The sequence below is a fragment of the Balaenoptera acutorostrata genome, chromosome 14 (assembly GCF_949987535.1).
Source record: "Balaenoptera acutorostrata chromosome 14, mBalAcu1.1, whole genome shotgun sequence".
Classification (NCBI taxonomy): Eukaryota; Metazoa; Chordata; class Mammalia; order Artiodactyla; family Balaenopteridae; genus Balaenoptera; species Balaenoptera acutorostrata.
The window spans coordinates 49969792-49993776 of NC_080077.1; the positions used below are offsets into that span (position 1 = coordinate 49969792).

General features: G+C 40.2%; 2 protein-coding genes across 4 annotated transcripts in view; both read right to left on the reverse strand.

Annotated features, from left to right (window-relative positions):
* Positions 1 to 19746, reverse strand: part of RPF2 (ribosome production factor 2 homolog) — a 40728-nt gene extending 20982 nt beyond the window's left edge. Inside the window, exons 1-6 of one of the 3 annotated variants that reach the window (XM_007190703.2) lie at positions 19643 to 19746; positions 17557 to 17689; positions 16572 to 16609; positions 9892 to 9931; positions 5441 to 5522; positions 4695 to 4771 (exon numbers count right to left, since the gene is read on the reverse strand). In XM_007190703.2, the coding sequence (XP_007190765.2) occupies positions 4695 to 4771; positions 5441 to 5522; positions 9892 to 9931; positions 16572 to 16609; positions 17557 to 17689; positions 19643 to 19665 (393 nt within the window). In that variant the 5' untranslated portion in view covers positions 19666 to 19746. Of the gene's footprint in view, positions 1 to 4694; positions 4772 to 5440; positions 5523 to 9891; positions 9954 to 16571; positions 16650 to 17556; positions 17690 to 19642 lie in introns of those variants that run through there. The other 2 variants (XM_057528140.1, XM_057528139.1) reach the window with 2 other exon arrangements.
* LOC103009572 (ubiquitin-conjugating enzyme E2 D3-like) lies at positions 716 to 2312 on the reverse strand. The gene has a single exon (XM_057528143.1). It carries the CDS (start codon positions 2005 to 2007, stop codon positions 1564 to 1566), a length of 444 nt encoding a protein of 147 aa, XP_057384126.1. The 5' UTR covers positions 2008 to 2312; the 3' UTR covers positions 716 to 1563.
* Positions 19747 to 23985: the final 4239 nt, after the last annotated feature.

The following is a 23985-nucleotide window of genomic DNA, read 5'->3' on the forward strand; positions in this document are numbered from 1 at the left end:
GGCAAGTAAGAAAAGAAATGCCTGGTAAAGATGTCTTAAAAACGAGGAGGTAGAAATAAAGAAGAAATAAATATGGAAGAAAAGTGCAACAAAACATGCAACTCCAAAACAAACTAAAAATACGAGGTTGTAACCAAACAACGGGGTCAAAACGAAGGGGACTGGCTAACAGTCTATGTAGGGATTGCCAGTGTAAGCACATTCTCATCAATTAATGAATTTTATAGTTATGGATATGCTCCATGAGTGAAAATTTAGTAATTTACTTTTATTTTTATTTTTCTTTCCCCACACCAAAACAGTACTTTGTTTTGTAAATTTTGACCCATTATTACTCCCATGTTATGGTTTTTTCAGCTGTCAAGTGTACAAGGTGAAGAAAAAATTTAGTTAGATGGGGGTTGCACCTGGAAAATAAATTTCTTAAACTCCATATACACGTTTCAAAACTGCTGGGTCCCAAGTCCATCTATGAAGCCCCGGGCTGCCAGTATCATGTGCAGCATACTAAAGCTACACTATCTGAACAGCTTACTAATTCTGCATAAATCAGGTCAATCAATGTGTCACCCTGTAACGGACTGCACACTTTTAACTGAACATGGCAAAATATTCACTCTCTAGAACTTTACATCATCATTTGATGTCAAACAATGAAGCAAATCCCAACAGTATGTACAAAAAACAGCTATGCATTTACAAAAGATGGTTCCCATACTGATTAATCCAGGCAGCTAACTCATTGGTTTATGCAACTTTATTGAAGAAAAATAAATCAATTACTAGCAGAGCTATTAGTTGATCACTCATCCATTGACAACTTGCATCATTTATTCAGTGCTATATTAAACAGTGTACTGGAAGATAGATTAACTAATAGCTCCAAGCCTCCTAACAATTTAAATGAAAATTACAAAATGTTTGAGACCCTATTTTGTAATACAAAGGGTGTCTGACTTCCAATTTCCATTCTCTGTGGAACAAGAACAAGTCATTCCTTTATTGACATGCATAAAATACATCACATTTTCTGTCCTGCTGATGCTATAAATTCAATACCAATTTTCCAGCCACGTCAGTTACGAGCATAAAGTATATCATGTAACCTCAAATCTCTAACAGTGGAAGGCTTACACATGAATGGATGCTGCTAGAATAATGCTGCTTCCTTTGATGTGATAACTCAGCATCCATCTCCCTCCCCCTCAGATGATTCTTCAGCATGTTAGAGCAGTGAGGAATGGTTTTAGTCTCATAACCAAGTTAGAGTGAAGACACTGGCCACATAATACACCTGCTCCATTTTTTAAAAAATTCTGAATCTTGGGCAACTGTTCTCTTGTAACTACTTTACAGTTTCTAAAAGCAGTTATTGTCCAAAGCTGGAAGGACTTAAGTCTTCCCAGATGAGCATGTGAATGAATGGAGGGAGGTAAACAAAAAATAAAATTAAAAAAAGATGAGGTCTGATAGGGAAGCAGCCGGATAAGAAAATCAAAAAAGGAACAGTAATTTAAAGTTTATTCCAGCTATAATGCAGGTTATTCTGACTTTAAGGTAGCATCACATGGCATACTTCTGAGTCCGTTTCCGAGATAGTCTGTTGTACTTATCTCTGTCTGTTTTATAGATCCATGCAATCTCTGGCACTAGAGGGTCATGTGTGTTTGGATCACATAGCAGTGAACAAATGGATAAAAGAACTTTAGAAATAGTTAAAGCAGGAGACCACTGTGATCTTAGAATATCGAGACAAATGCTGCCATTACTGTTAATATTTGGATGATAAATTCTTGTTGTAAATGCAACCTTAGGTGGTTTGAAGGGGTAGTCTGTAGGAAAATGAATTGTCAAAAGGAATACACCGCCTTGATATGGGCTGTCATTAGGTCCCATAATTGTGGCTTGCCAATGAAACATATCATCCCCAACTGGACCTGCAGAACATTGTGCTGGAGGGTCACGGGCCAAATCACTAAGTTCCTTATTAATCCGTTTCAGCACCATAGTCTGTGCTTTTCAACTGGCTCCTCACTATTTCGGTGTGTGCTCAAAGTTCCGGCCAAAACTCTTGATTATCCCGGCGGCTGGGAAGGACTGTCTCTTGGTCTCACACCAGCTCTGCCATACACAGGTGCAGAGGGGCCAGGGCCTCCCTCAAGCTGTGGCCTCGGCCTCCTCCCCGCGCGGCAGCTGGTGCCTCCCCAGCCCTACGGGGTTCACGCGCACGACACAGCCACAACATCTAGTACTCAATTTAAATGGTTCTTGTTAAGAATACGCCTGCCAAATGATACTGATTTTGTGGTTCAGTTTAGAAGCTGCACAGTGACGGGGTATTTCTTTGCTTTGGCAGGGAAGTGGAAAGAGCAAAGGGGTTGTCATGCAGGCATCAGCCAGCGCTCACACCCACTAACTGGTAACCACGCCAACAGCAGTGGTACTGCTCATCTCCAGGGATTCACACACAGCCCCAAAGACAACCTGTAATAAACTGGAATAAAATGATGGCATCCATAATAAAGCAACACAGTTTATACAGTTTTCAAAATACCTTTCAATATATTAAATTCATTGATAAGCATTTTCACATATATTATCTCGTTTGATGTTGTTATACCTGTTTAATACTTGATTGCAATTGTGGGTCAGGGAAGTAACTGTCAGGTCACAAATGCTATCTAAATGACCAAGAAAGGCCTCAAACCCAAGTGTTTTGCCTCCAAATCCAATCTCACTGTTCTGCCCTGTACCTGAGGAAGGTGGTATAGCTGACCAAGTAGGGTTCTGGTAAGAGCCTTTTTTCAAACCCACAGGAATCCTAGAAGGCATGTCCTCTTAGGGGAGGCTGGGAAAAGGAGTGATTATATATTTGCTATAATTCTTTCAACTATACCAAGACCCTCAAAGACCCATAAACTGAGAACAATTATGTAACTTTCCATTACAAACTTCAATATCCTTTCTTTCAAAGCCCTTCAGTCCTAATCTTGGTTATACCATTTACTGTATGTATGACTCTAGGTCACCAGTGGAATTCCTCTGGGCCTCAGTCACCAAATCTATATAACAGGGAAAATAATTTCAGCCTTAGAGGGTAGCTAAGAGGTCTTAAGTGAAATAATGTATTTGATGGACTAGATTAAGCCAGGAGCAGAGGTCTGAGGGAGCAGAAGCCCAATTTGGATCCAGGAACTGCATTAGGACAGTTTTCTTGCCTTTCTGTTTCATAATCCCATTCAAACAAAGGAGACACAAAGATGCAAGTCCTCAAGGGGAAAAGTGAGCTAGCAATTTGGTTCCTAGCAGCCAAAATACTGTAGGATCAGCCAAAGCTTCCTAGGTTTAAAACAGGGCTCACTTTGAAAATTGTGGGGACTTCCCTGGTGGTGCAGTTGTTAAGAATCTGCCTGCCAATGCAGGCGACACGGGTTCGAGCCCTGGTCCGGGAAGATCCCGCATGCCACGGAGCAACTAAGCCCACGCACCACAACTACTCAGCTTGCGCTCTAGAGCCTGCGAGCCACAACTACTGAAGCCCACGCACCTAGAGCTCGTGCTCCAGAACAAGAGAAGCCACCGCAATGAGAAGCCGCGCACCGCAATGAAGAGCAGAACCCCTGCTTGCAGCAATTAGAGAAAGCCTGTGCATAGCAACGAAGACCCAACACGGCCAAAAATAAATAAATAAATTAATTAATTAAATTCGAAAAAAAAAAAAGAAAGAAAGAAAATTGTGGTATTTCTGAGGTTCCATAAAATGGGTGCTGTGATAATTCAGAGGGAGAGGAGAGCACCTCAACTATGGGCCTAGACAAGAGTTAGTAACGACTCTGAAGTCTAACTGCCTACATATGTGTTATACGCTGTAAACATCTCCCTCTTTTTATTCTTTTAATAAATTTTATTTATTTATTTATTTATTTATTTATTTATTTATTTTTGGCTGTGTTGGGTCTTCGTTTCTGTGCGAGGGCTTTCTCTAGCTGTGGCGACTGGGGGCCACTCTTCATCGCGGTGCGCGGGCCTCTCACTGTCGCGGCCTCTCCCGTTGCGGAGCACAGGCTCCAGACGCGCAGGCTCAGTAGTTGTGGCTCACGGGCTTAGTTGCTCCGCAGCATGTGGGATCTTCCCAGACCAGGGCTCGAACCCGTGTCCCCTGCACTGGCAGGCAGATTGTCAACCACTGCACCACCAGGGAAGCCCATCTCCCTCTTTTTAAAGGTAAAATGAAATTGTGCTTTTTAGTTTAGAGCACACTAGAATAAAACCAAAGTTCTTTCTTATTTAAGTTACAAAACTGTATCTTTACTCTTCACCACAAGATGTCACTACTGCCCAAGAGCAATGTTATAAAATGCTTATTTTTGGGCTTCCCTGGTGGCACAGTGGTTGAGAATCCGCCTGCCAATGCAGGGGACATGGGTTTGAGCCCTGGTCTGGGAAGATCCCACGTGCCGCAGAGCAACTAGGCCCGTGAGCCACAACTACTGAGCCTGCGTGTCTGGAGCTTGTGCTCCGCAACAAGAGAGGCCACGACAGTGAGAGGCCCGCGCACCGCGATGAAGAGTGGCCCCCGCTCGCCGCAACTAGAGAAAGCCCTTGCGCGGAAACGAAGACCCAACACAGCCATAAATAAATAAACAAGTTAAAAAATTTAAAAAAAAAGCTTATTTTTATGACCAGTATCTTACCTTAATATCTTTAAGGGAGACAAACTTCTCGATACCTACTTCAATCATATCCAGCACATGGTAGTCATACATACGACCTAGAAGGAAAATACATTTTCTTTTAACGATTTATTTTTTTCCCAAACAGCTGCCTTATATTCACCTACTTATCTGCGTGTTCAAAATGTCCTAATATCTGCCTCTTTTCTTTCTCCTTAAACCTCCCAAACATGTTCCTTCTTTCTTAAATTTTCAACTCTACCTAGAATGTATTGTTGCAACTTTGGACCTAGGAAGGATCTTAAAAGATCACTTAGTCAAACTCCCTTACTTTACAGAAGAGTAAATAAAGGCCCACGGAGGGTAAAGGGCTTTACCTAAGCCAGTGAGCATGCCAGCCCAAGCCTCAATACACAGTACAGGGCAAGGGTTTATTTTCAAATGTATTCATTATACAGGTATTTATTAGGGAAGGGTTAATTTGTGTGCATAAGTATGCTGCTACTTTTTTTCTAACTCTAATACTGATTTAGGATATATGTTTTATATTTGAAAAACTTCTACAACTTGAGGTAGGGTGATATTTACATGCCCCTTCTTTACCTGAAGACTGGTAGGTAAAAACAAATTTTATTCACACTCACAAGGAAAATTAAAAACTAGTTTAGTGCTTACTGGCTACTCCTGAATCCTCAATACCATCAATTAATCTGAGTCACAGAACTGACTCTATAAAATAAAAGTATTAAAAAGTAAATGATATTTACCTATTACTAGATTATTTGGCCGCTTCTTATTATGGGAGCCAAACATGAATAAAGAACAATCTGACTTCTTTGAAAAAAATTCCTGTAAAACCAAAGAAATCTCCTTCAATCAATGCATAAATGTAAGAACCTTAAGAATTGTACCTCTTTGAAATAAAAGGTATCCAAACTGGAAAGGAAGAGGTAAAATTGTCATTATACGCAGATAACACGATACTATATATAGAAAACCCTAAAGACTCCACACAAACACTACTAGAACTGATCAACATAAATAAAACAAAAAGACAACCTACAGACTGCAAGAAAATATCTGCAAACAATGAGACTGACAAGGGCTTAATTTCCAAAACATACAAACAGCTCATACAATTCAATAACAAAAAAACCAACCTGATCAAACAATGGGCAGAAGACCTAAATAGACATTTCTCCAAAGAAGATGTACAGATGGCCAAGAGGCACGTGAAAGGATGTTCAACATCACTAACTATTAGAGAAACGCAAATTAAAACTACACTGAGATGCCACCTCACACCAGTCAGAATGGCCATCACTAAAAAGTCTACAAGTAACAAATGCTGGAGAGGGTGTGGAGAAAAGGGAACCCTCCTACCTACACTGTTGGTGGGAATGTAAGTTAGTGCAGCCACTATGGAAAACAGTACGGAGGTTCCTTAAAAAATAAAAATAGGGTTGCCATATGAACCAGCAATCCCACTCCTGGGCATATACCCAGACAAAACTATAATTCAAATGCACCCCAATGTTCACTGCAGCCCTGTTTACAATAGCCAAGACATGGAAGCAACTTAAAGGTCCATCAACAGATGAATGAATAAAAAAGATGTGATACATACCTATACTATGGAATACTACTCAGCCATAAAAAAGAATGAAATCATGCCATTTGCAGCAACATGGATGGACCTACAGATTATCATACTAAGTGAAGTCAGACAGAAAAAGACAAAATATATCACTTATCATATGATATATATGTGTTATATGTGTTATATATGTGTTATATGTGGAACAAATGAACTTATTTATAAAACAGAAACCGACTCACAGGCACAGAAAACAAATTTATTGTTACCAAAGGAGAAAGAGGGTGGGGAAGGGAAAATTAGGAGTCTGGATTAGCAGATACAATCTACTATATATATTGGGTTGGCCAAGAAGTTCGTTCAGGTTTTTCTTAACATGTTACTGGAAAAATAAACAAGGTCCTATTATATAGCACACAGAACTATATTCAATATCCTATCATAAATCACAATAGAAAAGAATATGAAAATGAATATATATAAAACTGAATCACTTTGCTGTACACCAGAAACTAACACATTGTAAATCAACTATACTTTAATTTAAAAAAAAGAAAAAGAATTGTACCTCTGAACTAAAAACAAAATGTACATCAGTTGTTTTCAGTGGAAATTAAAGAAGACTTAATGAACTAGCTAGGAATAAACAAAGAAAAAGGACTTTGTAGCTTTTTACTTCAAATTTTCTGATTTGGGGAAAAGATGTAAGTTTAAGACTAAAAGTATATGAAAACTATTAGGTTAATAAATTTAAAAAGGGCTTTTATTTTCAGCTATGCAGTTATTTTGCAATAGCACACCAAGTACTCCATTTGCTGAACAAAAGCCTTCACTCAAAGGACACACATGAATATACTGGGGACTTACATGAATTAATCAATATGGTTCCTTTGGATGTTTATAACTGTACTCATGAGTTTACAATGCATATAATTACTTTTCACTGCAAACTTCATCCACACAGGAATCTTGCCCTAGAATCTCCACACCATCCCAGCTGTGACTAGTTCCATTTTATGTACCAAGCCAGGACTGACTGACAGATCTATGATGTTCCTACCAGTAAGAGATATCTCCTCCATCTGGCTCTCAAAAATATTGACTTCTATTACAGATTTGAGAGGGATGGAAACACAATTATGGCGTTTCAATCCTGGACAGCTCCTTCTACACTAGTGCCTATACTTTATATCCCACATACTTTGATTCAGTTTATTGAGATTCCCAATCTTAGCACAAAAATTAGATTGAATGTGTTCTAGTCTAGTTCTAGCACAGTTGGAAAAGCTTCCTAAATTAATGACAAAAATGTTAAAGAACATTCGAAGCAACCATAATCCTCAACTTTTCTTTATTGAGTGCAAGATCCCTGAGGTATGGGCCCCTCGTTTGGTTATCATTCATTCCAGTGTTTAAGCAGAAGCAAATAGGAACAAACAACTACCTACTTGCCTATCCACTCCCTGTGTAGAGGATACAGAGTCAGAAAGTCCAAGAATTCTGGCTTTGCCATTTGCTATGGGATCTGGTCAGCCTTTCTGAGAATTAGTTTTATCATGTGTAAATCAAAGACAATAACACTTCCTGAAAAAAATCTGCAAGGGCCACGTGACACGTCATATGTGAAAGCAACTTACACTGTGTCTGGCACAAAGCAGGTGTTAAAAATGTTTTTTAAATGTCCAAATCAATGAAAATCCTTTCTTAAAAAAATTTTTTTTACATTCTCATGTTAACACCCCAAAGCTTTCCATAAACTACCTTTCACATATATATAGTACTCATCTGTCATCCTTCTCCATAAAGTCCACTTTTTGTTAAAATTCTACAGCAAGAGTAGACAAATCGGGCTTCCCTGGTGGCGCAGTGGTTGAGAATCTGCCTGCTAATGCAGGGGACACGGGTTCGAGCCCTGGTCTGGGAAGATCCCACATGCCACGGAGCAGCTGGGCCCGTGAGCCACAATTGCTGAGCCTGCGCGTCTGGAGCCTGTGCCCCACGACGAGAGGGGCCGCAATAGAGAAAGGCCCGCGCACCGCGATGAAGAGCGGTCCCCGCACCGCGATGAAGAGTGGCCCCCGCTTGCCGCAACTGGAGAAAGCCCTCGCACGAACCGAAGACCCAACACAGCCAAAAATAAATAAATAAATAAATAAATAAATAAATAAGAAAATCCTTTAAAAAAAAAAAAAAAAAGAGTAGACAAATCATCTTCAAAAGACTAGATAGTATATATTTTAGACTTTTTATATGGTGTAAAAAAAAAAAACTTTAAAAATGTAAAAACCATTCTTAGCTTGTGGTCCTCACAGAAACAGGGATTTAGCCCACAGGAGGTATATTTGCTAACTCTTGTGCTAAAGCATGGTTCCAAGATTACAGCATAAGAAATGTGCTATTGGGGGATGGGCAGTCAGGAGGAGGAATTCAACCAAATTTCCAACATGATCACTGTTTCCACAGCCATTTTGAGCTCTAGTGGTCTGAGATTTATTACAGCCAATGAAATATCTCCTGTCTCTGGAAGTGGGAGATCAAAGAGAGGAAATGCCACAATTTTAAGTATAAGAAAAGCTGTCATATCGACACTGGATTGAAAAAAAAGTACAGAATGCTACAGATTCTACAACATAACACTTCTACAAAGTGGTCACTCAACTGAAAGCACCATGGTGTCACAAAACAAAATCAGCCCTGGATAAGTCACGTGTGGAAGAGAGAGATTTCTGGGTTAGACCCTCCATTTTTACTTTCATGATCTCTTCAACAAATGACAGTGAAAAACCCAAGACTATGATACAAGCAATTTTATTTAAAAAACTATTTATTTTGACAATATTTTCTTAATACAATTTTCAATGCAGTTAGTTGCCAAATTAGGATAAGATGCTCAATTTCAGTTTTCTAATTAGTTATTGAGATTCTTTTCAAAAATTTTTTCTTTTAAACTCACTAAAAGAACAAGCAATGGCGTTCCTGTCAAGAGAACATAATCATGTTCTGATTTTTTTAAAGTCAACTTAAATAGTTTAATCCACGTATTCCCTTAAGATTTTCTTTAGTAAGAAACTAATATCATCACATACTCAAAGTCCACTCATCATTCACCATTTATTATATACCACCTTTTATCTTCTGATTTCATTCACTAGACTTTTTCATTTAGTTTTGATTGCCAATACACTCAAACGGGAATTTGATTAACTCTAGTAAAGCAACTGACAATTGTTAGTAATCATTTGGGTAGTGTTTCTTGTTCTAAAAATACTCAGAAAAAGAAAAGTAAAATTTTCGTAAATCAAACTTGCTCTATAAAAATAGATCCATAACAAGCTTCCTTTTGACAATCCATTAATTCTGCACTTAAAATGTAATTCAATTTTAAAAAATTCTATCAATATACTTGCAGTGAATACATAACATTCACAGTGAAATGTAAGCTCTATAGTCATCTTTTTGAAAGTATAAAAGTCTTATTTCCCCTGCATTCTGCATCAAAATTCCCTCACATAGGATGATTTCAAATTCAAAATCATAAATGAGGAGTACTATTAAATTAAATGAATTAGTTTGAATAATCACTTATATGCCTTCTTAAATCAGAAAGATTCTTATACTTACCAATGATGTCTGATCCTCAAATGGTCTTGTAATATTTTTCCTAATATTAAAAAAAAGTGACCCTGATTTTAATAATCTTAATAAGTAATTCACCCATAACAATAAATATTAAGTAAAGATAATTTTATATTCAGATGATCAAAAACAAGAAGCTGGAAGAATATTTATTCATTCAAATATTTATTTAGTGCCTATTATGTGCCAGGCACTGTTCTAGGAGCTAGGGATACCATAATACCACGTCAAACAAGATCCTTACTTTCACGGAGCTTACATTCTAGAGGAAAAATGAACAATTTCAAAAAGTAATATCTGTTGTGACAAAAATAAAATAGGGCACTGTGTTAGTGTGAAGAATGGAAAATGATTATTTGAGTTGAGACCTGATAAATGAGTAGTTAGTCATGGAAAAGTTTTGAGGTTAAGAGTATTCCAGGAAAAGGAAACAGAATAAGAAAAAGATTCTGAGATGGAAACAAGCTTAGACTATTCAAGAAACAGAAAGACAACAAATGTCACTGGAGCTTAGTGAACAAAGGGTTAACAGTGGGGTATGAGGTCAAAGATGTAGACTTGGGCCAGAATATGTAGGGTCTTGTCGGTCAAGGTAAGGAACGTAAGTTATTAAAAGAGTAATGGGAAGCATTGGGGGGTTTTAGGCAAGACAGTGATATGATTGGATTCAAATGTTCTTTTTTTTTAAATTTACTTATTTTATTTATTTATTTTTGGCTGCGCTGCGTCTTCGCTGCTTTCCCCGGGCTTTCTCTAGTTGCGGTGAGCGGGGACTACTCTTCGTTGCGGTGCACGGGCTTCTCATTGCAGTGGCTTCTCTTGTTGCAGAGCACGGGCTCTAGGCTCACAGGCTTCAGTAGTTGTGGCGCGTGGGCTCAGTAGTTGTGGCTCACAGGCTCCAGAGTGCAGGCTCAGTAGTTGTGGCGAACGGGCCCAGCTGCTCCATGGCACGTGGGATCTTCCCGGACTAGGGCTCGAACCCATGTCCCCTGCATTGGCAGGCGGATTCTTAACCACTGCGCCACCAGGGAAGCCCCAAATGTTATTTTTAAAGGACTGCTCTGTCTGCTATATAAGGATGGAATGTAGCACAGCAAGAGTGAAGGGGTTAGTACGGAGCTATCACAGTAATCCAGGAGAGAAAGAAAGAAACGGTGGGTTGGACCAGGAATAGTAGTAGTGGACATGGAGAAACAGTGGGTAGAGAAACGCAGAATGCTATCTTTCATGCAAAAGGGAGAAAAATAAGATTACGTATTTTTATTTGCTTAAATATGCATAAAGAAATTCTGTTAAGATATATAAGAAACTAATGATAGTGGCTGTTCTGGGAAGTGTGTGTGTTTATATTTTCACTGTATATTTTTGGATTTTTAGTCATGTAAGTAAAGTATAAAACAGTTCATAATTTTTATAAATTTAAAGAGAAATAAAATCATACACACATGATCTCAATTCTGTTCAAAGAAAAAGATATATAGATATAAAACTGCATGAGGAGAAAATATACATAGCACTTATCTATGGGTGATTATTTACTCTTATCCCAATTATCTAAGATAAATATATATTACTTTTATAATCAGTAAAAAACAAAAAAAGTATTTAAAAAAATGATGTAAGACAAACAAATCAGGAAAAATTACTGCAGCAATTACTAACAATTAATAAAAAATTAATAAAAAATTACTAACAGCAATTCACAAATAAGCAAATATGACCTGTTGGAAGCATAAGGAAAATGCAAGTTTAAACAAAATTTTCACTTAATTTTAAAAAACAAACCAAAAGTAGGTAGAGACCCATGAAACTCGTACATTTTACTCTGCCAAACTTCTCAAAAAGCACTACTGTTAATATGCTAGATTGGGCATGAAGCTATACCCAGTAATCTCACATCTAGAAATCTCATGTAGGAACTAATACAAAAGAAGAACTCATTTGTGTAAAAATGGCCATTTTAGCATTATTTACAAGAAAAACAACAACAAAAAAGGAAATCAGGGCTTCCCTGGTGGCGCAGTGGTTGAGAGTCCGCCTGCCGGTGCAGGGGACACGGGTTCGAGCCCTGGTCTGGGAGGATCCCACATGCCGCGGAGCAACTGGGCCCGTGGGCCACAATTGCTGAGCCTGCGCGTCTGGAGCCTGTGCTCCGCAACGGGAAAGGCCGCGATGGTGAGAGGCCCGCGCACCGTGATGAAGAGTGGCCCCCGCTTGCCACAACTAGAGAAGGCCCTCGCACAGAAACGAAGACCCAACACAGCCATAAATAAGTAAATAAATAAATAAATAAATATTTAAAAAAAGGAAATCAAAATTTCCTCAAATTAAGGAACAGTGAAGTAAATTTTAGTATAACCATTTATAGGCATTATACTAGCATTAAAAATAATATCTAGGGGCTTCCCTGGTGGCGCAGTGGTTGAGAGTCTGCCTGCCAATGCAGGGGACACGGGTTCGAGCCCTGGTCTGGGAGGATCCCACATGCCGTGGAGCAACTAAGCCCATGAGCCACAGCTACTGAGCCTGCGCGTCTGGAGCCCGTGCTCCACAACGGGAGAGGCTGCGACAGTGAGAGGCCTGCGATGAAGAGTGGCCCCCGCTCGCCGCAGCTGGAGAAAGCCCTCGCACAGAAACGAAGACCCAACACAGCCATAAAATAAATAAATTAATTAATAATAATAATAATAATAATAATAATAATATCTAAAGGACACCTATCAATAGAAAAATGCTTACAAGACAAATGTAAAAGGCACAAAAGAATTGTCAGAATAATGAAATTGTTTCTGTACCATGACTGCAGTGGCAGACACAACTCAATGTATTTGTCAAAACCCATGAAAGTATACACCACAAACAGTAAATTTTACATACATAAATTAAAAAAACAACAACCAGGAAGTGATAGAAAACCCAAAATAGAATACAGACGGTAATAAATGACCTTAACTACAGTATAAATGAATAACACAACCACACTGAAGGGGCAAAAATAACCTAACCTGACTTACAATGGAAAACAATATTTTTACTGCATATTGTGAGGTTAAAGACAAAAAGAACTGCACACAAATTCCATACTCTAGTTAGTAAAATTGTTTCTTATAAGGTTAGAAATTCTGAAACTACTAGAATTACACAAATAAGTAAATATATTGTAACAAAAGCAAGGTTTCTTACTGTCAGAAGATAGAAGATACAAAGAAGAAAAGGAGAAAGGCTAGAATGAAGTCTCTGGTATTCGACTGGAATCGGAAGCACTAGTATGCACTCATGATTTTTTAGGAAGTATCAGTATCAACTCAGGGTTTTTTAATATATAAATAAATATAAACAAATATAGACGTGCGTACATGCATAGGTTAATGTACATAATATTTATTTTCAAGCTCTGTCTGCTGAGAGGACCTAGAGACAATGACACTCCAGTAGCAACTGAGCATACTTAGTGCCCAGACCTGTTTCTAAATTATCAGTCTCCAATATATGGAACCAGGGCTGATTCCAGGGCTGTGGCAATGAAAACTACAAGATGAACCCAGAGCATCTTGTGGTGCCAGAAAGGAAGTGCTCAAACACAGGGGGCACTTTGAAAGGCCAACCTGACAGAGATCCCAATGGCCAAATGGAGAACAATTTATGCAACAAAATAAATCATGACAGGACTTCCCGGGTAGCGCAGTGGTTAAGAATCTGCCTGCCAATGCAGGGGACAAGGGTTCGAGCCCTGGTCCGGGAAGATCCCACATGCCGTGGAGCAACTAAGCCCATGTGCCACAACTACTGAGCTTGCGTGCCACAACTACTGAAGCCTGCGAGCCTAGAGCCCCTGCTCCGCAACAAAGACAAGCCACCGCAATGAGAAGCCCGCGCACCGCAACAAAGAGTAGCCCCTGCTCGCCGCAACTAGTGAAAGCCCGTGTGCAGCAAGGAAGACCCAACGCAGCCAAAAATTAAATAAATAAATAAATCATGGCAGCACTGGATTATAACCCCAAAGAACATAATAAATATCTGTAAGTCCACACTGACATAAATAAGTAATTAAACAAATGGAGGAAAAGGGACAGATTTTCCTTACAGAATTCCAATTAATAAACGAAGAGGGAATGAGAGAAATCGAAAACCACTACTAGAACACCACAGTAATCACTGTTGTAGACAAGATCCACTGATGAATGCTAAAATGAATAAGCAAAAGTTTGAGGAGAAATAGGATTATCTGCACAGTCTCTAACTAGCTCCTCTAAACGTTTGTTAATTACAAAGGGGAAAATAGAAACTTTTTAGTGGAGAAACCCAGTGGACATCACTTTAACCAAGGTTAACAACACCAGTAATAAGACATCATGTACTCCCTGGTATGATTTACTGAAAAAGGCACGTCACTTTTTTTTTTAAATATTTTTTTTATTTTATTTATATTTATTTTTGGCTGTGCTGGGTCTTCGTTTCTGTGCGAGGGCTTTCTCTAGTTGTGGCAAGCGGGGGCCACTCTTCATCGCGGTGCGCGGGCCTCTCACTATCGCGGCCTCTCTTGTTGCGGAGCACAGGCTCCAGACGCGCAGGCTCAGTAGTTGTGGCTCACGGGCCTAGTTGCTCCGCGGCATGTGGGATCTTCCCAGACCGGGGCTCGAACCCGTGTCCCCTGCATTGGCAGGCAGATTCTCAACCACTGCGCCACCAGGGAAGCCCCAGCACGTCACTTTTGTGGCATTCTTGCCCATAATGCATAATCTCAATCCACTCATGAGAAACTTAAGACAAGAGCAAACTGAAGGATATTTTACAAAATAACTGACAAATACTCATCAAAAGTGTCAAGGTCATCAAAGACAAGGAAAGATTGAGGAACTGTAACAAACTGGAGGAGACTAAGGAGATGTGACAACTCAACACAATGTGGGATCCTGGAAGACAAAAAGGATATTAATGAAAAAACTGAGGCTTCCCTGGTGGCGCAGTGGTTAGGAATCCGCCTGCCAATGCAGGGTACATGGGTTTGAGCCCTGGTCCGGGAAGATACCACATGCCGCAGAGCAACTAAGCCCGTGCGCCACAACTACTGAGCCTGTGCTCTAGAGCCCGTGAGCCACAACTACTGAGCCCGCATGCCGCAACTACTGAAACCCATGCGCCTAGAGCCCATGCCCCACAACGAGAGAAGCCACCGCAATGAGAAGCCTGCGCACTGCAACGAAGGGTAGCCCCTGCTCGCTGCAACTAGACAAAGCCCGTGCGCAGCAATGAAGACCCAACACAGCCAAAAATAAATAAATAAAATAAATAAATTTATAAAAAAAGAAAAAGAAAAAACTGGTGCAAACCAAATCAAACCTGTGATTTAATTAACATTTTTGTACCAATGTTCATTTCTTACTTTTGATAATTGTATTATGGTTATGGAAGTTATAACATTAAGAGATGCTGGGAGAGGGTATATGGGAACTCTACTCTTTTTGTAACTTTTCTGTAAGTCTATTACTATTTAAAAATAATACATACAGGGCTTCCCTGGTGGCGCAGTGGTTGAGAATCTGCCTGCTAATGCAGGAGACACGGGTTCGAGCCCTGGTCTGGGAAGATCCCACATGCCACGGAGCAGCTGGGCCCGTGAGCCACAGCTGCTGAGCCTGCGCATCTGGAGCCTGTGCCCCGCAACGGGAGGGGCCGCGATAGCGAAAGGCCCGCGCACCGCGATGAAGAGCGGTCCCCGCACCGCGATGAAGAGTGGCCCCCACTTGCCGCAACTAGAGAAAGCCCTCGCACGAACCGAAGACCCAGCACAGCCAAAAATAAATAAATAAAATAAATTTAAAATAAATAAATAAATAAAAGGCTGCTAGTAAAAAAAAAAAAAAAAAAAATTGTTTAAAAAAAAAATAATAATAATAATAATACATACATGCTATGATTACAACTCTGTAAGAATATTCAGTACAAATGAAAACACAGACGGGAAAGCAACAAATTTTAAAATACTCATAGCAGGACTTCCTTGGTGGTCCAGCAGTTAAGACTCCGTGCTCCCAATGCAGGGGGTCGGGGTTCGATCCCTAGTCAGGGAACTAGATCCTGCACGCCACAACTAAAAACCCAGCGCAGCCAAATAAATAAATATTTTTAAATAAATAAATTAATTAAATAAAAATAAAATACTCATAGCTATGTATGTAAGGAACTGTAGCATTTTTTAACCAAAATATTTTTCTGGGGCTTCCCTGGTGATGCAGTGGTTAAGAATCCTCCTGCCAATGCAGGGGACACGGGTTTGAGCTCTGGTCCGGGAAGATTCCACATGCCACAGAGCAACTAAGCCTGTGCGCCACAACTACTGAGCCTGCGCTCTGGAGCCCGCGAGCCACAACTACTGAGCCCATGTGCCACAACTACTGAAGCCTGCGCGCCTAGAGCCTGTGCTCCTCAACAAGAGAAGCCACTGCAATGAGAAGCCCATGCAACGCAACGAAGAGTAGCCCCTGCTCGCCGCAACCAGAGAAAGCCCGCGAGCAGCAACGAAGACCCAATGCAGCCAAAAATAAAATAAATAAATTTATTTAAAAAAAATATATTTTTCTAAATCTCCCATAAAGTGGTTGGTTGTTACTTTTATAACAAAACAATATAATTTAATAAGTGAAATAAAAGAAATCATGACTTACTTTTTATACAGAACTCCATATGGTTTCTTCAGTGCATACTGTAAAACATAATTTATAGCTTTCAAAACAAAACACATTCTGAAAAGCAGAGGTAAAAATCAAGCATTATAACAGTCATTATACAAGATTATCCTGGTCCCTGAATCCTATTCTGCTATCTTCTGCATGGCTCCCTTTTGATCACTTATAACTTGCAACACGAGCTTAATATTCTTAGCTGGGACTTTCCTAATTAAAAATTTCTATGCCCTTTCAATATTCTATTCAATTTAAATGATTCCCTTCATTTCCTTAAATTCTAGCTTCATCTAGCCCACTCTCCTTTAGCCATCCCCAATTATCTGCCGTTCCCCAAATGCATCATGCTCATTCACACGCCCTTTTGCACAAGCTTTTTCCTCAGCCTTGGAAGCCCTTCTCTTCCTCTTCCTTTTCTCCTTCTTGTTCCAACTCCTCCTTCAAAATGAAACTTCAGTGTCATCTCTAGGAAGCCCATCCTGTGTGTGGCAATCCCTGTGGGATTTTAACTCAGCCTCCCATCCTACCCTGTGTGTACCTCCAGCACAGCACTTCATTCACAATGCTGTTAACTTTTACTTATCTGTCTTCCTCACCAAGCTCACTGAAGGGAAAGACTGTGTCTTATGTAACTATTAATTCCTAGCACCTAGCACAGTAATTGGTATTGTTGAAAGAATAAATAGATAGTAATATGCAGTTACCTCATTTTACAAATTAGATATGTTCCTGAAATGTGAGTAAATCAAATGCTAGTAATTGAAATCAGGTGACATTTACTAAGGGAACTAGCTGCTGTAAGGAAAACCAGTAGTCAGTGCCTTGGTGAGACGTTAGCTTTTCTCTAAGGCTAGTATTTCTTAAGGCAAGCCAAATTTATCTATGTATTTCTCAGGCAGTCCAACTAGTATGCTAAAAATTTCCTAAAATGATTTCAACACCATTTAAAAAGTATATATATACGTACCACATCTCTAAGTACTTGTGTCACTGTTGAACTTGCATTGCCCCCTTTAATCAGCATAGCATTTTTAATATTTTCACTGAGTTTCGGTTCTCTTTTCTCAAGGAATCTCTTGGCTCTTTTTGTTTTGGGCTTTCTATTTGGAAAAATCACAATTCATAACATCTTAAAACATTTTCCTCATATTACAAAACCATGACTTATGTGCAAATTCTTAAAAATCAACAGAGACACTACATGACATTTATCAGTTAGGATTCCACCACTAAACAAAATCTCACTTTTTAGGGAAATATTAGTAAAAGATATTCAGTTATTACTGTTAAATAAGTGTTAATTTTATTAGATATAGTCTTTAAAAAGACTCCCATTTTTATATTCCCAGCATTCTTTTATTACTGTTTTCTAAACCTTTTATTTAAAAAAAGAGATAGAACTTCCCTGGTGGCACAGTGGTTAAGAATCCGCCTGCCAATGCAGGGCACACGGGTTCGAGCCCTGGTCCGGGAAGATCCCACATGCCGCGGAGCAACTAAGCCCGTGCGCCACAACTCCTGAGCATGCGTTCTAGAGCCCACGAGCCACAACTACTGAAGCCTGCACACCTAGAGCCTGTGCTCTGCAACTAAGAGAAGCCACTGCAATGAAAAGCCCGCGCACTGCAACGGAGAGTAGCCCCCGCTCGCCACAACTAGAGAAAGCCCGCACGCAGCAACGAAGACCCAACGCAGCCAAAAAATTAAAAAGGCATTAAAAAAAAACAAAAACTAACCTAGACCAATCACTCTGCAAGATATGGAGGGAAAACAAATCCATTATTCTGATTTTATGATGTGACAGCAGGAGTAGAACGCTTTTATACACTCTGTTCACCTCTGCTTACACTACAGTGAGAATCTTGATTTTCCAACAGTTCTCTGCCATCTACTGAAATAATTCCTCTTCTCTTAAATAACTATGACCCTCCCTCCTTCCGGTCCCATGGACACTTCGTGAAGTAAAAGAAAAACAGAATATACACGAACTGACTTTACCATGCAGATTTTAAAAATTCACCAGATAAAATGTCAAGCACATTTAAAGCTTCTAATCATTTACTGGTTGATAAAGATACACAGTACTTTTTAAGTCAAACCAAGAGAGAGTTAGTGTGTCTATAACCCAATAAAAGTGCTGTATGTTCTATATTCCATGTACTTTATTGCTTCTGACTAACCAGCAACTAATGCAAATAACACCTTGTACGTTTTATTAGCTGTTTGTCCCACAATGACACAGTAAACTAGTCTTACTCATCTTTGCGGTCCCCACACCTGCAGAGGAATATTCAGCACATGTGCAAAAATCCCTAATTTAATGACCAAAAGAATAATTTGTCCTTTTGATTACGTTAACCCAGGTAAAACGCAAGAAAACCATAGCAAATAATAGCAGAACTATTTATGAGATCGATAAACATTTTCTGTACTAATATAAAGCAGACATTACCCAAAGATAACTCAGAGAAGTGTACAAGTTTGGGAAAAAGAAAAAAAGCTAATGAGCATCTCTACGTACTGCCGCAAAGCCTTTACATACATTCTCGCAAATATTCCTCACAGTTCTATGAAGTACGACTATTATGAACGCTATTTTACAGAGTAAACTGAGACTTACGGAGACTAAATGGCCCAGTCGCATAGCTTTAAGTGGACGGGCCCGGACTGTCACCTAAATCTGTCACATTCCCAGGCCTGTGCTCAGAGCACCTCACTCAGGTGTTCTGTGGCCAGAACACCTCTCCCACCTTCCTCTCACTTCTGCGAAAGCCGAGACACTTCTAATTGTCTAGGATAAAAGCGGCCAACGCCTCGGTGCCACCTCCACGCCGCGGCTCCCACACACGGCCTTCCCTGCTCTCCGTCTCCCCGCAGGCCGCCCCAACACACGGAGACCCAAACTAGTGGATACATCCTCACGGAGTGGCAATGGGTGCGAGGAAGGAGCGTGGGCGGCCAGGAGGAGTGGGAGGCAGAGACGCTACTCCTCCGTCCCGCTACAGAGGCCCTTCTCCCCAACGTTACCCGGGGAAAGAACCCACTGCACTTACACAACTCGATCCAAAGCGTCCATGCTACCGCAGCGACCACCTGGCGCACGCACGTGTACCGCAGGGTTACAGGAGATACGGCAGCGCGTAGACCGAGGCGGGACCGGAACTTGGGCGTGACGTCACTTCCTGGCACCGCTAACGACGTGGATGCTTGGAGGCGCTGGCGGCCGTTTCGGATGAAATAGCGCTCTGTTTCCTTGGTTACAGGTGTTTGTCTTGGCTCTTTTCCGGAAATCAACAGGCTCCTCTTGGAGCTTGATGTACACACCTGTGTGTGATAGACCAGGGTTCTTGGCCTTCCCCAATCAATAGAAATGGGTAAGAGGCCAGTCAAGAAATTCAGACAAGGCTTTTTGGGGGCTTCTGTGGCTGCAGGAAGGAGCAAAACCGAGTAACAGGTTCCCTTGCTAGTTCCCGAAGGTAGAGGGTGGGGCGCAGGTGAGCTGGTTCCTTATATGGGGTGAGGGTAGGGTGTGTCCAGGGGTGGGCTGGAGGGGTAGCTTAGGTGGTTTGCTCATGCATTTGGTGGTGTTGGTTGCAGGGGGCATGGGCAGTACCCTGCTTTTGCTCCCTTTGCTCCCAGCTCTCCAGAAGTGGCAATGGGGTTTTTCTGATCTTTTTATTTCTTGCCCATAATTTGCCCCAACTGTGCATGCACATATTTTTAGTCTCTTATAGTTTCTTTGTATTTTGTTACTCCAGGAGACGTTTGTTTAGGTGCAAGCATTGCAGCACTGCAGGAAATGGTCCCAGGTCCCAGCCTGTCTCATGTGTATACCTGGACTCAGATATTCAGGGACCAGGTGTTATTCATCTGGGAATCCTCCAGGATGCTAGAAAGGTTGGTGGCATGGTAGGTACTCACATAGTCACTAAAATTATCAATGTGAAATATGCACTGTTGACAAAACTGTGAGATCAGTGAGGCAGAGTTTATAAACAGAGTTTATAATTGCCACAGTGCCTGGCACATAAAATGTATGCAGAAAATAACACTTCTGATCGTTATTTTCCCCCCAATGTTTAAGTTGTCGTATACGTCACATACCATAAGTTACCCCGTAAAGTGTACAATTTCTTGGTTTTTAGTGTATTCACAAAGATGTACATCCATCACCACTATCTAATTCCAAAACATTTTTATCACCCCTCTCATAACCCAGTAGCACTCTCCACTTTCCACCCTTGTCAACCCCTGGCAACCACTAATCTATGTCTCCATAGATTTGCCTATTGAGAACATACCATATAAATGGTTTCATACAATATGTGGCCTTTTGTATCTGGCTTATTTCACTTACTATGTTCATAAGTGTTCATGTTTAAGGTTCATATGTGTTGTAACATGTATCAGTACTTCATTCTTAGTACATTAATTTCTTTACTTAGGACTGAATAATAGTCCATTCTATGGATATACCATGTTTGTTTATCCATTCAAAAATTTATGAACAACTTGTGTTTCCACTTTTGTACTATTATGCATTATGCTGCTTTGAACATTTATGTACAAGTTTTTGTGTAGACTTTTGTTTTCAGTTCTCTAGGAGTAGAACTGCATGTGGTAATTCTATGTTTGACATTTTGAGGAACTGCCAAACTATTTTCTGTTTGCACCATTTTACATTTCCATTAGCAATGTAAGAGGGTTTGGAATTGGTTTTTCTATTGGTGCAGTAACAAATTACCACAAATTTACTGTCATAACACAAATTTATTATGTTAGTGTTCTAGAAGCCCGAAGCCTAAAATTAGTTTTACACATCTAAAGTTAAGTTGTCAGTAGGGCTACATTCCCCCAGAAGCTCCAGGGAGACTCTGTTTCTTTGCCTTTCCACTTTATAGAAGCTGTTTGCATTCCTTGGTATTCCTCCATCTTCAAAAGGCATCACTTGAACTTGTTTCTACTGCCACTTCTTTTTCTCTGACTCTGACACTTCTGAATCCCTCTTATAAAACCCGTGTGATTACATGTGGCCCAACTGGATAATCCACAATAATAACCCCCATCACAAGATCCTTAACTTAATCATATAGCAAATTCCCTTTGGCCAAATAAGGTAACATATTCACAGATCCCTGAGTTTAGGCATGGGCATCTTTTGGGGAGAGCATTTTTCTATTAATCACAGGTTCCAACTTCTCCATTCCTCTCCAAAATTTGCTATTGTCCATCTTTTTTCATTACCCCATCCTAGCAGGTGTAAAGTAGTATCTCATTGTGGTTTTCACTTGCATTTCCCTGATGACAAACGATTTTGAGCATTTTTTCCATGGGCTGATTGGCCATTTGTATACCTTCTTCAGGAAAATGTCTATTCGAATCTTTGCTCATTTTTAAATTGGGTTGTCTTTTTATTGTTGAGTTGTAATAGTTTCCAATATATTCTACATACAAGTCCCTTATCTGATATATAATTTGCAAATATTTTCTCCAATTGAATAGGCTTTTTCATTTTCTAGATAGTGTCCTTTTTTTTTATTATATTTATTTTTGGCTGTGTTGGGGTCTTCGTTTCTGTGCGAGGGCTTCCTCCAGTTGTGGCAAGCGGGGGCCACTCTTCACCACGGTGCGCGGGCCTCTTCACCATCCCGGCCTCTCCTGTTGCGGAGCACAGGCTCCAGACGCGCAGGCTCAGCAGTTGTGGCTCACGGGCCCAGTCGCTCCGCGGCATGCGGGATCCTCCCAGACCAGGGCTCGAACCCGTGTCCCCCGCACTAGCAGGCAGACTCTCAACCACTGCGCCACCAGGGAAGCCCCTAGATAGTGTCCTTTGAAGCGAAAAACTTTTCAATTTTGATCAAGTGCAATATATCCATTTTTTTTCGTTGCTTGCAATTTTCGTGTTATATCTAAGAGGCCATTTCCTAATCCAACATAATAAAAGTTTTTTTTTTTGTCTGTATTGGGTCTTCGTTGCTGCACTCAGGCTTCCTTTAGTTGAGGCGAGCAGAGGCTACTCTTCGTTGTGGTGCATGGGCTTCTCATTGCGGTGGCTTCTCTTGCTGGGGAGCACGGGCTCTAGGCGCGTGGGCTTCCATAGTTGGAGCACGCAGACCTTAGAGCATGCAGGCTTCAGTAATTGTGGTGCATGGGCTCAGTAGTTGTGGCTCACAGGCTCTAGAGCGCAGGCTCAGTTGCTGTGGCACACGGGCTTAGTTGCTTTGCAACGTGTGGGGTCTTCCCGGACTAGGGACTGAACCCATGTCTCCTGCATTGGCAGGCGGATTCTAAACCACTGGGCCACCAGTGAAGTCTCTAAAGATTTAGACCTATATTTTCTTCAAAGAGTTTTATCATTTTAAGCTCTTACATTTAGTTAGACCTTTGGTCCATCTTGAATAAATCTATCTATCTATCTATATATATATATATAGTAGAGATGGGGGGGTCCCACTTCATTCTTTTGCATATGGATATTCAGTTGTCCCAAGACCATTTATTGAAAAGACTATCTTTGCTCCATTGTATTGCCTTTGCTCCTTGGTCTAAGATCAGTTTACTATATGTATGTCTATTTCTGGGCTCTCTATTCTCTTCCATTGACCTATTTGTCTATTCTTTCAGCAGTTCCCACTGTCTCTATTACTGTAGTTTTATAGTAAGTCGTGAAGTCCTCCTACTATGTTCTTCAATATTGTATTGGCTATTCTGGGTCTTTCCCTCTCCATATAAACTTTGAGTTGGTTTGACAATATCCATAAAAACCTTGCTGTGATTTTATTTCGGATTGCATTGAAACTATAGATCAAGCTGGGAAGAACTAACATCTAGATAATACGGCCACTTTCATATACATGAGGAAAGCTGGGCACACTGCTAACCTGAATAAATTCTGGGATTCTGTTACAAATAAATAAAGGAAGACCAGATGCTGGCTCAAGTAATTACCAGTCTCTCCACATAGAGACTTCATACCATTTGGTAGAAAAAAATAAGCTTTTGATTAAACAAAAGCTGACACTAAAGTCATATAAAAATTGGGAGGATACACACTTATGATTTGGAAATGCTTTTAATCAGGGTAAGTTGTTTTCCAAATAAACAGTAAAAATTTACAAAACCTACTGAAGGAAAAAATTCCTCATCCTAGAACATTAGTTCTCTAATCTGTCACAACAAAGTTACACCTCCAACAGTTGTGAGATATAATTAACGTGAGGAGTGTTTTAACTTATTAGTACCAGGTTAAACCATATAAAATTGCAGAGTTTTGTAGAAACAAATATTGGTAATTTCATATAGTTCAACCTGTATCAAAGTTTGTGACTAATTTACTTAAAAAATACAAGTTAGGGTAGATCTAGGTTATCACCATAATATTGTAGAATGTTACAGC